Source organism: Pempheris klunzingeri, chromosome 4 (assembly GCF_042242105.1).
Source record: "Pempheris klunzingeri isolate RE-2024b chromosome 4, fPemKlu1.hap1, whole genome shotgun sequence".
Taxonomy (NCBI): domain Eukaryota; kingdom Metazoa; phylum Chordata; class Actinopteri; order Acropomatiformes; family Pempheridae; genus Pempheris; species Pempheris klunzingeri.
This window is the reverse complement of record NC_092015.1, coordinates 28,115,756-28,131,703: the sequence shown is the minus strand read 5'-3', so window position 1 is coordinate 28,131,703 and position 15,948 is coordinate 28,115,756. Positions and strand designations below refer to the sequence as shown.

General features: G+C 42.5%; 1 protein-coding gene across 2 annotated transcripts; it reads left to right on the top strand.

Annotated features, from left to right (window-relative positions):
* The first annotated feature begins 1,854 nt into the window (after positions 1-1,854).
* On the top strand, positions 1,855-14,133 carry zbtb44 (zinc finger and BTB domain containing 44). 2 transcript variants are annotated; one of them, XM_070828738.1, is made up of 7 exons: positions 1,855-2,134; positions 4,415-5,518; positions 6,755-6,839; positions 7,378-7,529; positions 9,834-10,134; positions 12,364-12,703; positions 12,734-14,133. In XM_070828738.1, the coding sequence occupies exons 2-7, from the start codon at positions 4,453-4,455 to the stop codon at positions 12,797-12,799; spliced, it is 2,010 nt and encodes a 669-aa protein (XP_070684839.1). In that variant the 5' UTR covers positions 1,855-2,134; positions 4,415-4,452; the 3' UTR covers positions 12,800-14,133. The 2 variants fall into 2 exon arrangements, with proteins under 2 accessions (XP_070684839.1, XP_070684838.1); XM_070828737.1 differs by having other exon boundaries at positions 12,364-14,133.
* The last annotated feature ends 1,815 nt before the right edge of the window (positions 14,134-15,948 follow it).

Here is a 15,948-nt window from a genome sequence, read left to right as displayed (position 1 = left end):
TCATAACAGTGTTATCTCAAGACTCTTTCCATAAAGAGCAGGTCTACACCAGACTCTTTTATTAGAGAGAGACCCAACGATTCAGGAATTCAACATTAAGGATTCAAGAATCCCCACATGAGCAGCATCAGGTATTATATTAGGACACAGTGGAGGAAGAACTCCCCTTTAACAGGAAGAAACCTGGAACAGACCCAGGATCAATGTGGGCGGCTTTCTGTCAGGGTCTGTGTTGGGTGGAGGTTGGACAGAGAGAGAGAGAGAGAGAGAGAGAGAGAGAGAGAGAGAGAGAGAGAGAGAGAGAGACAGAGAGAGAGAGAGAGAGAGACAGAGAGAGAGACAGAGAGAGAGAGAGAGAGACAGAGACAACACAAACAGCAACCAACGTACTAACAGCAGCTATAGCACTGACAATAGGAGTGTGACTAATAAATTAGCACTATGGTAGCGTTGAAAAACATGACGAGTGGCTGACGATCTGCAGCAGTGATTCATGAAGCCAGAGAACCACAGCAGCAGAACCAGGACCAGGATCCACAGGAACCAGAGAACCACAGCAGGAGAACCAGGACCAGGATCCACAGGAACCTGAGAACCACAGCAGCAGGACCAGGATCCACAGGAACCAGAGAACCACAGCAGGAGAACCAGGACCAGGATCCACAGGAACCAGAGAACCACAGCAGGAGAGCCAGGACCAGGATCCACAGGATCCACAGGATCCACAGGAACCAGAGAGATGAGAAAAGCACAGAAAGGCTCCGGGGAAGACAGCAAGTTAGTGGCAGACATTAAGTGGACATGAGACATAATGATGGAGAGGAAGAGGAGGAGAGAGGAGCCCAGTGCATCATGGGATTCCCCCGGCAGTCTAAGCCTCTAGCAGCATAACTAGGGGCTGGTCTAAGGCCTGATCCAGCCCTTAACTATATGCCTTGTCAAAAAGGAAGGTTTTTAGTCTACTCTTAAATGTAGAGAGGGTGTCTGCCCCCTGAACCCAAACTGGAAGGAGGTTCCACAGGAGAGGAGCCTGATAGCTGAAGGCTCTGCCGATTTTTAAATTGTGCACTTTTTTTTATCTCTTCTTGTTTATAAGGTTTGTCTATTAGTTTATTATTTATTACTTTTGCCGCGTGCTTTTGCTGGTGGAACACTGTACATTTCCCCACCATGGAACTAATAAAATAATATCTAATCTAATCTAATATAATGACATTCAGAAATATAAAGTAGGGACCAAAATCACAGGAGAAAAAAGTGTTCTTCTATTGTGATGAGAGCCAAATTAACAAATTAAACGTGAGTATTTTGTCCTCCTTGACTTGGAAATTTGAGTTGTGCTACCTTTTCATATTGTTTGGAATACACTCAAAGGTTTATTTACTTTTTTAGACACTCATTAATAACCAAAAATCACCTCATTAAAGACAACTGTTGTATGACACAGTTTAAGGTGTGAATATGAATCACTTAAAAAGTAAAACATCAACACATGCACACTCTATTAAAACAAGGTTGTCTAGCAGCTGTTGTGTAGTCTTTGCCAAATTACCTAGATAGTTAAATGAAGATAAAATGACATTAAGTATGACTAACATTCAGCAACTGGTCACATTACACAAGAGGCACAATGTGGAGAGCAGAAACGTGTTTGCAGCACATAATGGCTTTGTGCACGAGATGAGTGGGTTCCCAGGTCTGCCAGCTAAACTTTATGTTTAATGCTACAGACTGGGGGGGGGGGGGGGGGGGGGGGGGGGGGGGCAGTGTTGCAGTGTTGCAGTGTTGGCCGTCGTGCTGTACATGTTGCTAAATGTGACACTTCCTGTTTCTTACAGTACAGTGCATGCGCATTGCATTGTGGGGATACAAATACAGCGCAGAAAGGACAGCGGGGAGCACAAAGGAATGAAAACTGCACCTCGGAAACTTTCAACTTCAGCCTGTTGTGATGTGAATTCATGTGAGCGTTAGTTAAACTGTGAGTTTTGGCGGCTGGCAGGCTGACAACTGCCTGAGAAGCGCAGGGAATGTGAGTGGTCGGAGTGAAGCGGCACGGCACACCGCTGTCTCCGAGTATCGCTGCTATTTGCATCCCGAGGCCCCGCCGTTATCACGGGCCTCTTCCCAGAAGGTAAATTCCCACTGCACAGTCTGTCTGACAGCGATAACCCGGCTGTGTTCACTTTGTTATGGCTACTTTGCTGTGTAAGCTTTGGTCAGGACAAAGGAACCAACTGATATTACTATGATGTGTCTGCTAGTGCTAGCTTAGTAGCTAACGGCTCCTAGCTAATACACAGCAGCTGTGTCAAACAGTACAGTGTTACCGACGGATACACCGGAAACACGAACAATACGGCTTCAAAATAAGAGGAGCAAACTGTTAGACTCACTGTACTACCTGTACTTAAATACATTTCTTTTGCGTGTAGTGTAGTAGTGGGCTGTGCTTATCAATAAATGTGACAAAATGTAAAGATAGTGTTGAAATCGCGGAGTGAATCTGAACTGAACAGTGGGTAGGTGCTAACAAACGGGTCAGAGCTACTTAATGTTGAGTTGCACACAAACTATTTGTAACTATTACATTTTGATAAGTCAGTTATAGTATTCACGATGCTAACGTGTTGTCATGCTGAACGACGTTTCAAAACGGCTTGATCGGTATTAATGCTACGTTATAAAGTGTTTCATCGTGAGCTCTTGTCTTTTATTTTGGCAGTAAACCGGATGTTTTTTCATGTCCTGACACTTGACGGTGCTAGCTGGTGTTAGCTGTACTGGGATAGTTGCTGCAAACATGTTTGTTCAGCATGTTGTTCCTGAGGTTTTTAGCCCCAGTGTCTCACTCACAAACAGACTTTCTGTCCTCCGGGAGACTCTCGGCTCTTCTGCTCTACTTGCTTGTACGAGTGAAAGTACCAGGTTGAAGGCTACGCCTCCTCCTGCCCTGTCGCCATCATAAATATTTTCGTGGTGAATTTGATTAGTTATTTTAGTGAGTTTACTGTTGTTGCTGACTCTTAGTTCCACAATAGCTGGTGAATCAGATGATTTTTGAGTATAAAAAGTGCCCCAGTGATGACCAAAAGAGAAAACAAGCGGAGCACAGTCAGCAAATCCTCACATGTTGTTTTTCTTTTTGAATTTATCGTGATCATAGTCACTGTATGATTCTCTGGTTATGAAACATGCTGTCATTGCTTCACAGCGAGGCAAGGAGGGGAGAGATGTGAGGATTTCTGCATGTTTGAATCACCACACGACTCTTAAGACATTAACTTGGATGAAAGGGTTAAGCAAAATGCAGTTGTTTTTACTTCTCAAAGGAAAATCTGACATTTGTTGTTGAATAGTTGTCCTGACTTTACTTTAAGCTAAGGGGTGATGTAGTATAATTTTGAAAAAGTCACATCGTGCTTGATTTGTATGCATTATTGTCTTCTCACGTTCCTGGACTCTTCATGAACATTACTTTTTTTTTGTCAGGAAGAATTTAAAAGAGATCATGTACCAAGATAATTGTCCTACAGGAGACATTTTATCTTTGAGAAAACCCTGTGGTTGAATTAAAGTTCTTTTCTCATAGCCCTGTTTGCTGGTGCGAGCAAGACACTCTCCTGTTGCACCTCCACAGCCCAGGTCTATAACTCACTTTGTCTTTACTGGGCCAACATAGCCTAGGAGTACTTTCCTCTGGCCTGTGTGTGTGTGTGTAAAAGGGAGCGCGCTCCCCCTGCGAGAGCCCCTTCACTTGAGCTTTTGTTTGATGGAAAATCTCATGCCTCAGAGAATCCACATGTCTCGCAGACAGCTGCTGAGCATCCTGTAGTGCACTGGCCTCCACATGGGTCTGGCTCGCATCGCTGCGCATCTGCTTTGATTGTTGTTACGTAACTTGGCATTTTGTCCTCCGTGCTCCTTACCCTCCTTTTTATCCCCCCCCGCCCCCCCAATACCTTGCCTTCCCCTCAGAGATCACCTTAGTATTTCGCTCTGCCTACACCCACTGCCTTCCGCAGTGCTTGGTTTTTCCATCCTGTCTTTGCCGTGGGATTGGTGTTTTGCAGAGTGATATTTGACATCCCATTCTGTCTTTTTAATTATTGATTTCTAGTTGAGTGGTTATGTGTAAGCCCACTGACATCTGTTATTTCACACCTGATTTCCTAACTGCTCGAGCCGGGGTGTGTTTAGTTATGTAATCATTAGACACATTGACATTGCTATATACAAACAATAATAATGTCAAGCACTTTACACAAAAGAGTGACAAACTTTAGCAGAAATATTTTTTATTTACATTTTTTCCTTTTCCTAGCAGAAGTGGATCTTTGTCTCCTGTGACACAGTTCGTATGGTTTAGCTTTTGCAAACTGAAGTTTGTTTTTTCCCCTCCTTCTCTCTGCAGGACATATTTCCTGTACACAGCCAGAAACTAACTCCAACATGGGGGTGAAAACCTTCACCCACAGCTCGACCTCCCACAGCCAGGAGATGCTGGAGAAGCTCAATGCTTTACGCAACGAGGGCCACTTATGTGATGTCACCATCCGGGTCCAAGACAAGCTCTTCCTGGCCCACAAGGTGGTCCTGGCCTGCTGCAGTGAGTTCTTCCGCTCCAAACTTGTGGGCCGGCCAGAGGAGGAGGACAAGTTTGTGTTGGACCTTCATCACGTGACCGTTAGTGGCTTCGCTCCTCTGCTGGAATATGCCTACACGTCTACCCTCTCCATTAGCACAGAGAATATCATTGATGTCCTGGCAGCTGCAAGTTACATGCAGATGTTTGCTGTGGCGAGCACATGTTCAGAGTTCATGAAGTCCAGCATTCTGTGGAGCCCGGGTAACAACAACAACAACAACAACATGACGGCAGATAAACCGCATGAATCAGCACCAGAGAGCGCCTCATCAAACTGTGCCCTGACACCATTGGATGGCAGTGTGTCACCTGTTTCTTCCGACTGCAGCGTGATGGAGAGGAACGTTCCTATATGCCGCGAATCGCGACGGAAACGCAAAACCTTTGTAACAATGGCATCACCTGAGAGTCCCCTCAAATGCACTACACAGATGGTCACCACCTCCCCTCAGATCCCCAACCCATCCCCCTCATTCTCAGACAGCACAGCTCAGCCCGTGGAGTCCTCCCTGGCCTTCCCATGGACTTTCCCATTTGGTATCGACCGGAGGTTCCACTCAGACAAATCAAAGCTCCCAGAGAGCCCTCGTTGTTTAGAGCAGGGCACCCCAGGGACCTCAGAGGTGGTAGTTGGCCGGCGGCTCAGTGACTTTCTAACGTGTGAGAGCTCCAAGGCGGTGTCGTCACCAGTCCCGGCAGAGGAGGAAGATGTGAGGGTGAAGGTGGAGCGTCTCAGTGACGAGGAGGTCCAAGAGGCGTCCTCGCAGCCGGTCAGTGCCTCCCAGAGCTCGCTGAGCGACCAGCAGACAGTGCCAGGGAGCGAACAGGTTCAGGAGGAGCTCCTCATCAGTCCACAGTCCTCCTCTATAGGTGGGGTTATGCACCTTATCTAACTAACCCACAGCACTTAGAATCGGCTGCTCTCTAAACCAAACAGCGACTGTCCGATCATAGCTTAGCACCATTAACTACGCACAGCGGCTCTGTTAGCCTGTGATCTCTGCCTCTCTTAGAGGCGTGCGTCTGTATCAACCTTTTTATATAAAGCATTTGTAGGGTTCTATCTTTTTAGTCTCTTCAAATCCAAAAATATAAGAACTATAGTGTAAAGAAGAAGAAGTGTCTGCTCTAATGTAAGCTGTTATCATTAGCATGTCCTGCTAAATACCTACAGTAGTAAACTATACCAGACCCCTGAAGGCAAAGGGCATGTTACTGAGTAATGTGGGGTTACAGGCTACTTTAGAAAAATACCATGATTGTCAATCATGATCATGATTGACATCCTCCATGTGGGAGCCAAGATGTGACTGCATCAGTGAGTCGTCATGTTTGCCATACTCATTGGTTAGTCTTTATCCTCAAATCCATTTCCCTTGCTAAAATGATGCATACTGTTGAAAAAAAGACATTACATTAAAGATTCAGTGTTGCTTCTCCAGGTATATTTTTGTATAGTAAGCATCCAAACCATAAAGTGCATATGTAAGATTGTGCAGGTTACTTACTTTTAAAACAATTAACTGCAAAAATATTGTTTTCTTTGCGAAATCTAAGATTCATCATGTCAGTAATTGCTAATAATTTCAGTGGTGTACCTGTCACTGTTAGATGGGACTTGGCAAATGGCCAGTTAATGCTGCATGTGTGGTTTGTTGTTTCAAACTACTTCACAATCAGCCAATAGACATGTGGATGTATTGGCTTACAGATGCTGTTGAATCCCATATCAGCGTGCTGGTGTCAGTGTTTTGATGGAGGGTGTGTCCTGACCCAGTTAACACACTTATCACACGCAACCAAACCTGTCTCACCCAGCCACAAGATTTGTATTTGTGTTGGGCTGAATGGAAAGGTTTATTATCTGATGGCCCAAATGCTGTTTGAAAGACTTTTCCGGCCTGCCACGAATAAAAAGAAAATGGAAACACTTCACGTCATTTTTTCCTAAACTGCTGAGTAGCACAGTGAATTGGAATCCAGCATCATCAAATCTTAAAGATGGGATTAGCCCTCAAAGTCCTACAGTATATTAGTCTAATCTTCAATTCAGTGGAAATTCAGTAGACGGCTCACATGAGTAACTCCTTTGCTTCCTCTGTCCAGGGTCGATGGATGAGGGAGTGTCTGAGAGCTTGCCATCAATGCAGAGCACCTCTAACACTGGAGGACATGCAGAGGATGATGAAAGGTATCACAATTTGTTACAACTTGCACTGAGGCAAGTCAAAGGCAGTAAAGAATACACTATATAGACATAAACCTTGTAACTATGTGTCTGAGCCACACCTGTGTAGGTAATAAATTGAGACGTCATGCTGAAATGTTGAAGACATGATGCACTATAATACAAAGAACTGTAAAAGCCTCGAGCCACACACGTGATACGTTTTATGTGCAAGTTAACGTGGCGTCTGACTGGAAGTCTGTGCACGTCAACCGCCAGACGATCTGACGCGTATCATTATCACCGTCAACATGTCAGTGTTGAGCAAATGTTCTGAAACAATTTTTTTAATATACCGCTCGCTCGACATAGTTCATAGTGGGCCCTTTTTTCCCCTCCGAGCCACAGTTTTTAATGTGCAAGGAAATAAGCAGAGTACTCTGGATAATTGGCATGTCGAAGTAGGTGTTTCTTGTACTCATGTAGGGACAGCTTAGTTTTTCAATGAGAGCGAACTCCGTTTTGAATATCACTTTGATGTTTCCTCTCTTTGTGTCTTTAGGTTAGAAGGCATACAGTATCCATACCACCTCTACATCAGCCCCTCAGCCAGGCCCGGCACCAACGGCCCCGACAGGCCCTTCCAGTGTCCAACCTGCGGAGTCAGATTCACACGCATTCAAAACCTGAAGCAGCACATGCTCATACACTCCGGTATGCCAACTGGGGAAAATGGAAATTGAAGTATTGATCTTTGGAAAGTCTTGAAAGTAACATAATGTCCCTCAGTGTAGGTTGAAACACCACAGGTTGTACACTGTGCTTAATTCATTCAGCTCCACCACATGACTTCTTCACACACATGACTGACAGTCGACGTAATTATTTGACTTTTTTTTTTTTTAACAGTTAAAAACACAAACACTCAAACTCAAATGGTTAAAGCGTTTGAATCTTCACAGAAGTCTGTGTCTTCACAGAATTAGCATTGCACTCTTATAACATTGCCAAACTCCTCTAACTTGCCTGAAAAAAATTCACACATTCTTCTCCACTGTCAAGGCCTGCCCCCCGCATTACCCATAATGCAACTAGAATGCCAACATTTGGCCGAGAGATTTGTCCGTACTTGTGTTGCTGTTAATGTAGTCTTCAGCCCCACTGATGCTGACTCAGGTGACATCACTTGAGGACATTTTTCAGACTTGACATATTCTGTAGTATTCCCCAACACCTGGAAACACTTTGTTAAACTGGTGGACTTTCCCTATAAGTTGCATCATAGTTAAGCTTTAAAAGGTTTTATATTTGTGTTTAAGACAATTTTCAAAGATTTGTTTTCACATTGGCATTCAAGGTTTTTATGTTTTTGGTGTTTAAAAAAAAAAAAGGCAAATTACAGCCACTGTGAGTCAATGTGTTACAAAAGTAAAAGAAGGAAGGAAAACCAGTTTAGACTGTGTATCTTAGGAAAAATGTGTCTGTTGGATGTTTTGGATTTTCAGTCTTTGCTTATTTTTAGATCATGTAGAAATTGTACAAGTTGATGTGTCGGTGTCATTTGCTCATATTACAACACTGTTGAATTTAATCTTGGATTTGAAATGTTAAATTACATCAGAAGTCAAGTGAGATTGCAAAACAATACCATAAGTAGGTTTAGTAGGCCAGCAAATGTCCTGGGATAGAGAGGCCATGAAATCAAAACCTGCACACGTCAGAGTACAGATATTTTGGATGTGAAAATACTTCCAGTGCAGTTACAGTTGAGTTGGACCACAAACATATTTCATCCATCTTAAACACAGATCAGATGTTGTTGTCACTTCTGTATGAAAGGACAAAAAAGCTTTGTAGACTCAATATTTTAAGCAAAGACTCAACAATCATATGCAGGGAAATCCACTTTAGGAGAGGCAGCAGTGTCTCTGTCTAGTAGGATCAGTTGACCATAAGACACACTGATCCTCGGTCATGGCGCTGTGGTGGAGAGAGTCCAGAAGAGAAAACATGAGAAATAAGTGAGAGTTACACCAGGTACGCACAGAGCAGAATCACATGTGTACATTTAATTAGTCTAGTATGGATTGTGAAGCCACCATGTTTCTTACACTTGGCTCTTTGCTCAAACTCAGTAACCAGACAAGAGAGGTCATAGAGAAAGGCATGATGGGTCGTCATATAGTTGGATAGACAATTAAGCCTACAAGACAACACAACGTGGGGAAAGTGTAAGTATGTAGTGTTAAATTGTGCGTGTGTCATTTGAAACAGTGAAAATAAAAGTAGTGACAGAGAATAGAGCTCGTTTACTCTGCTGTGAAAAAACAATGGCAGAGTTCAGTGTAGATTCTGTGAACTTTGGGAAAGACGTCCCTCATTTAAACAAAGTAAGGCATGAGTCTGTGTCATTTACTCAACATGACTGTGATTAGCTGCTGCAACACCATGGACAGCCTACAAAATACATACATGTGTATCTTGCCTTTTTTTAAAAAAAGAAAAAAGTGAGTCCGAAGAGCTGAGATTGATTAAAAACTAAAGTTTATCAGATGGATTACATATTTTCTGTGGAGCAAATCTTCCACCTACATGTTTTGTTCTTGACTTAGCAAGTGGAAAATAATTTTTCCAATAAAGTATTTGATAAGAAATTAGACGTAGAATTTCTACATTGAATATCTGCATATTTAAAATGGTGATATGGATTGAAAGGCAAAGAGAGTTGTTATTATCAGCAGTACAGTTGCTAACACTATATAGACATTGACCTAGTGGGGGGCTGTACTTTCCTACAACTTGTGTGTGTGTATATAAATATATATATATATATATAGCTTAGTGATGAATGGTTTAGGTTTTTTTGTTCTGGGCATTCTGGGAATCAGTGATTTGGAAAACAGTTCAGGCTGACGTCGTCAGTAACTCCCTCCGTAACCTCACCTCACCTTACCTCACCTCACTCACACAAACTAGTGTACATATGAGCTGAACTTTGGTTTGTTCCTCTCCCACCAGGCATTAAGCCTTTCCAGTGTGACCGCTGTGGGAAAAAGTTCACACGGGCCTACTCCCTAAAGATGCATCGGCTGAAGCACGAAGGTAAACGCTGTTTCCGGTGCCAGATTTGTAGCGCCACATTCACGTCCTTCGGTGAATATAAGCACCACATGAGGGTCTCCCGACACATAATCCGCAAGCCGCGGATTTACGAGTGCAAAACGTGCGGGGCCATGTTCACCAACTCTGGCAATTTAATTGTACACCTGAGGAGTCTGAACCATGAGGCGTCCGAACTAGCAAACTACTTCCAGAGCAGGTGAGGAGTCTGGGGGCACTGACCCCCATCATTTACTCAGATCTCACCTGGATCAGAAAAGTACTACAGTTTAGACTCTAATACCTGAGGTTCATTTGATGGTTTTTGCTTTTATGACTGGTTGTGTATAACTGTTTTGACATGACTGATTTGAATGTTCAGATCAAGTGTACCTGAAGTATTTCGCTGTGTGTATTAGAGAGTTTTAATTTGATTTCACTTGTTTAAATGAATAGTTTGACATATTGGGAAATCTGCTGGTTCATTCCTTCCCGGGAGGTAAGTGAGAAGATTGATACCACTCTGTTCTGTCACTATGTAGCTGGATTCAGCAGCTGCTTAGCTTAGTTTAGCATTAAGACTGGAAACAGGGACGAAGCAGCACCACTAAAGCTCATTTGATAACGCCCAATATCTGGTTTGTTTAATCCGCACAGAATCAGCAGTAAAATTCACTGTTGCACACTGGGTAATGAGCCACACTATTGCTTTGTTGGGGCCAATTATGCTAGACTAAGCTAACTGGCTGCTGGCTGTAGCAGCATATTTACCTTACGGACATGAGAGTGGTGTCAGCCTTCTCAACTACATCTCAGGACGAAGGTGATGAAGCACATTTCGCAAAATGTTGGACCATTAATTTAGTATTTATCATTGAGAGGAAATGGCAAAAAGCCCAAATTAAGTTTTCTGCCAATGTTAGAAGTCAGTTGTACAGTTTTTCAAAACTGTACACTCACTCATTTTACACTATACCTTTTCTTTTTTCATGAGAGAAGCAGTTAGACCTTGAAAACGTTATAGATGTGCTCAAACGTTTGGTTGTACAATAACTGCGAAACACAGCTTTAATATTTTGTCATGTCTATTTGTTTCTATGTGAATGGATTTTCCTTAACCACATAGAGTGGGTTGTTTGTTTTTTATCAGCAGCTCAGCCCACAAAGCCTCGTGAAAGTCAGAACACAGTGTCTTTATAAAGTCGAGGAGTGTTTTCATTTCCCAGACTTTTCCACTTCTTAATCAACTCAAGCCCTCACAGGTCGGCAGGACTCAAACGGGCCATTGACTCCTCAAAAGTTTTATAGTAGAAGGTCTATGCCTGAGATCATAACAGTGTGGAAAATTCTCTGGAAACCAGTCAGACTCTTAACTCCATCCCTCAGTCTTCACATAAAAAGATATGTTAACCACTTTGTAATTTTCTCTACGTTGCTGATTTGCAGACCAGTTTGTCAGATCCAGCTGTCATCTGTGCCACAGGCGAGAGTTACACTCGACCCTCAATGTTTGCTCTGGATACTGAGCTCCGATTCCCACTGTTTTCTGTGCATGTTAAGCTGGAGGACTGGGAACTCTGATAAATTTAGTTTGCAACCACGGCCACACTGCATTGGTTGCACTAAAATTGACCAGTGATACACAGAGCAGAACGCAGTGCAGCCACAAGACTTTTTGTGTTTATCGACGTCTACGTTTTCATGCACATACATTATCTGAATGTGACGATATTCCAAATGCGATAGGCGTCACGTAAACAGCATGTTCTGTTTGGATATTCCAGATCGGCCTTATTCCAATTGTAGCACTTTCCAATTAAGACGCATACGACATGCCGATATTATTCCACTTTTATGGGTGTTCTTTGGACTTGTACACAGGGCATTTGGAACAAGCGTCTCAGTTTGGATTTTTACCACAGTTTACAACACACAGCATCTCACCTGTTTACAGTCAGCTCTGTGTGTTGGAAACAAACCAACCAGCCAACAGTTTGCAGGGCTGCCGGTAGATACGCTGCCCAGAAGAGAAGCCCAGGTTTCAGGTTACAGAGAGAAGTGCTCCTACTTTCAAACATTTTTAAAGGAATGATTGATATCAACAGGGAAAAATCCAGAATGTTTTGTGCATGTAAACATAGTCACTGACAATAACCAAACTTTCAAGCTGTTAGCTGTTCCCACGTACCTACCTTTGAGTGGACGCAACATACCAGAGCTTTTTTCGGGTGGCATTCTGGGAAATGTAGGAAATCACTTAGTGAAGGAGGAGCTGTAGATGAGACCTCTTTAGTCAATGACAGCCCATTTTTGGTATCCTGAGGCATGTATACTTGTGAAATGGTTAAAACTTTTTGAATTGCGAGCATGTACAGTTTGAATCAACAGTTTGTGTCAAGGTGAATGGACTTTCAAAGGACTCCTCTCATTCTCTCCATTTTTTTTGCAGTGATTTCCTCGTGCCCGACTACCTGAGCCAGGTACAGGAGGAGGAGGAGGCGCTGGGAGTCCAGTATGAGCTAGAGGAGTCCCAACATCACCCCGTCTACCCGGGCAGCACCTCCACCTCCACCACCAATGCAGCCTCTTCCTCCTCCTCAGTCCAGATGCCCGTCATCTCCCAGGTCTCCTCCTCCACCCAGAATTGTGAGAATTCCTCTGGCTTCCTTTCACCCGAGCCCCTGGACCCCCTGGAAGCCCCAGCCTCCCTCAAGATGGACGCCGAGGAGACGGCAGCCATGGCAGAGGAGACCAAGATGGACAACAGTGTAGGAGGCAGTTCACCAGAGGTGCTTGAAGAAGAGCAGCAGCAGCAGCAGCAGCAGCAGCAGCAGCAGCAGCAGCATGCCCAGGCCAAGGAGCTGGCTTCCATTACCATAGAGTGATTCGAGCCTTCTACTTGCCCATCATGTCTTACTTTGCAGTCATGTCATATGGGAATATCTGTTGAAACGCCTTGGCGGCTTCAAGGGACGGCTTGGACATGTTGAAACGTCTTCATGTGAAGCCATCGAGACGACGCGGTTGAAGTTTTCTGCAGACTTCAGTTGCCACGATGTTTTTCCACATGTAACACAGGTGCACATTTGAGTTGTAATGTTCTTACACCAAACCAAATCCAGCAAAGTAAATGATCATTCTTCTGTTTCTTTGCAGTGATAATGAGTAATATAATTATTATTGGACTTATAAAGTTCCTAAACTTGACTGAAGCATTTTCCACAATGGTGACGTGAAATTTCAGTAGGTCATAAACGTGGCTTCAGTCCGCCACCAAACCTGAGTTTCAAAGTAGTATTTATCAAGTGAAGCAAGAGAGCAGTATTTTTTAAGAGTCATCTTTAGGAAGGTCGTTTTTTGTTTTTTTTTTCTTTTCCCATATGACGTGAATGCAGCACTAGCTAAAGTCGTTTCTGTCTTAGCCAATTTGAGGTCTGTAAAGTACAAGCCTTGCCCTACATTTGGAAAGTGCCTGAGAGTTCCCATTTTAACAAAGCAGCGTGTAGAGGGTGAAGAGGTCTTGACTTTGCCAACAGCGACAAATCAAGTCTTCGCAAACTGAGCTAAAGAAAATAACATTGTGTTTCATTTGTAGTGATAATGCTAGTTTGTATGGGCTGAGACTGTGTTATTCCTTCAGTGCCGTCGCTATAGGCAAACTGTTAAATGTCAATATTATCTATATTGCAATAGCTTGTACTGTAGTTTTACTATTTGAATGCTGTGTATGTTGGGTGTTGTGAAATATGATATGTCAGGTGTGTGTATGTGCATTTCTTTTTATCTACATGAACACAGTACATTTCATTTTTAAATGTTTAAAACTTGAAATTATATTGACAGAGTATTCCCTTAAGACGGTTGTGCATTATGTAATTTGTCTGACCTATTACAAGCTATTTTTTTATTTTCAATGAACACTGTTGTTAAATCAAACCTCGCATCTCCAAAACACTATACTCTAAGAGTTTAGAAAAACTTGGATCAGCACTGATGCACCCTTTGCTGCAAAATCTGACCAAAAAAGAGCCAAAACAAGATTGAAATTTGTGTCAAACAGAAATTTCAAATTTCGAGTTACAAGGGTTATTTTTTACAAGTGCAGTGTTATATTCCCAAATAGGCTCTAAGACGTGGTAATGTAGCATTAATCCCAGTTGAAGTTGGGCCTGCTTGTCAAATGTTATGAACATGGACATCTGACACGGCTTTCAAATTCAGTTGCTGACGAGCTAGAATATTGCATGACTGTGGAAGTGACGTCTCACTTTGGTACAACATGATTGTCTTTTTTTTAAAAGGTCACCCTCGTGTGACAAACCAACATTATGATGTTATTTAAAAAGTGTGGATTAACCACCAGCACCCTGTTTTTCTTCTTCACCCAATCTGTCACAAAGGGAAAAAAACGACATTGTGAAAAATTCCCTGATTGAAATTTAAGAAAATCTGCAAACCGATTGCGGCGGCTGTCTGTGACGGCCGGGTTTCAGTCAAGAGCAGATTACAAGGCTGTTGGGTTTTTTTTAATGTGATAATGTTGCTTTAGAAGCAAAAAGAAGATGCTAATGTGTGAATGCAAAATACTGTGAGTTAAATAATCATAAATGACACCTTAAATATATTGTGTAAGGCAAGAGTTTATCCTTCATCTTAAACTAATAACACAGTTTGGCAGTAGTTGAGTAATTTCATTTACTTCTTTGATGATTTTGGGTTAAACCTCCACCTCCTGTCACCTGTGTTGTGCCAACATGGTTGTAATTGTGTACTCGGACATTGTTGTGCCTGTATTCTGAGGAGGTAATGATGCCCATGGTGATAATCCATGAGTTGAATGCTACTGACTGTGACTGGGTATTTTGTTCAGTGAAATCTTCTTGTGTTTTCCGTTGCCCCCTGAAAGTAGTGCAAACAGCCGACACTTAGGATCATCACAGCAGGATGTACGACCTCACACACACGGTTGATTGTAAATGGAGAGATGATTATTGCTGTGACGAGGGCACAAATACTACCCTGTCCTGATCGGTGAAATTCACTGAGAGCTGTCTTAACGGAGCTCGTGTCAGCCTGCGCCATCCTATCCTGTCACTTTTTTGAAGTTGTGCCATTTGCCCTTTTTATCTGGGTACAAATCATGCTTTTTCCTACAGGACCAAATGTTCTCTATCTCATTGGGGATTTGCCATGGCAATCAGTAATTGCACATAATAAAAGAAAGAGATAATCATTCAAAGTGGTCCATGCTATTTAGCAAAGGGGTCCTGTTGTTTTGCCCCTTAAAACACTGTATGATGTTGTGCATTTAAGAGGCTAGCCTTAGTAAATGGACCTATTAACTCTAGTTGCACAATGTCAAAATTTTAAAAAAAAGTTTTCTATTCTCCATTTGTATGTCATGCTTTTCATCTGTTTTCTTCGGTGTCTGTATTCAAACGACTTTTTTATAATGAAATGCTGCTGTTTGTTGAAACGCAAAAGTGCCCAAAATATTTTTGTGAACCAATGGTGTGCAATAAATGGACAGGTGTTGTTTTAAAAGTTTTAATTTTGTCTTTGGAATGGTGAATTCTATTAAAAAAAAAAAAAAACAACAACAACAAACGAATGTATAATTTTGTTTTATTCAAATGTGACTGAAGGTGAATCAAATAGGCAAGGACCCCATTTGATCTGTGAAACAAGGAACAAAGCTTTGATATCAAATGACCGGTTCTATTCAAGCTCCTTTCTGTTTGTTTCTGAAGTTGCATGTTCATATCGTTCTGTGAAGTGGAGAGCATGTCTTCAGTTGGCGATGCGTTCTGTCTCAAGGCCTTATTTGTCGATGACTCTTCATCCAGCTTGGCTCTGATCTGTAGTTCAGCATGCCCTCTTCTTTTCTGTACGTTATCCCTTTTATGTGCAATGGTTTAAGATATCTTGATTATATACAGGACATGCCTTTTCAGTGTACAATGTTGTTCAATGTTGTATATGTTTTCCAGTCCTTTTATGCTTTATTTAAAAGTAGGAAAATATAAGAAAAAAA

Excerpts from the sequence above, each read along its gene's own strand:
- zbtb44 (XM_070828737.1), top strand. The coding sequence starts at position 4,453 with ATGGGGGTGAAAACCTTCACCCACAGCTCGACCTCCCACAGCCAGGAG. Across the intron at positions 6,840-7,377 it reads CATGCAGAGGATGATGAAAG|GTTAGAAGGCATACAGTATC; the intron begins GTATCACAATTT and ends TTGTGTCTTTAG. Across the intron at positions 10,135-12,363 it reads GCAAACTACTTCCAGAGCAG|TGATTTCCTCGTGCCCGACT; the intron begins GTGAGGAGTCTG and ends TTTTTTTTGCAG.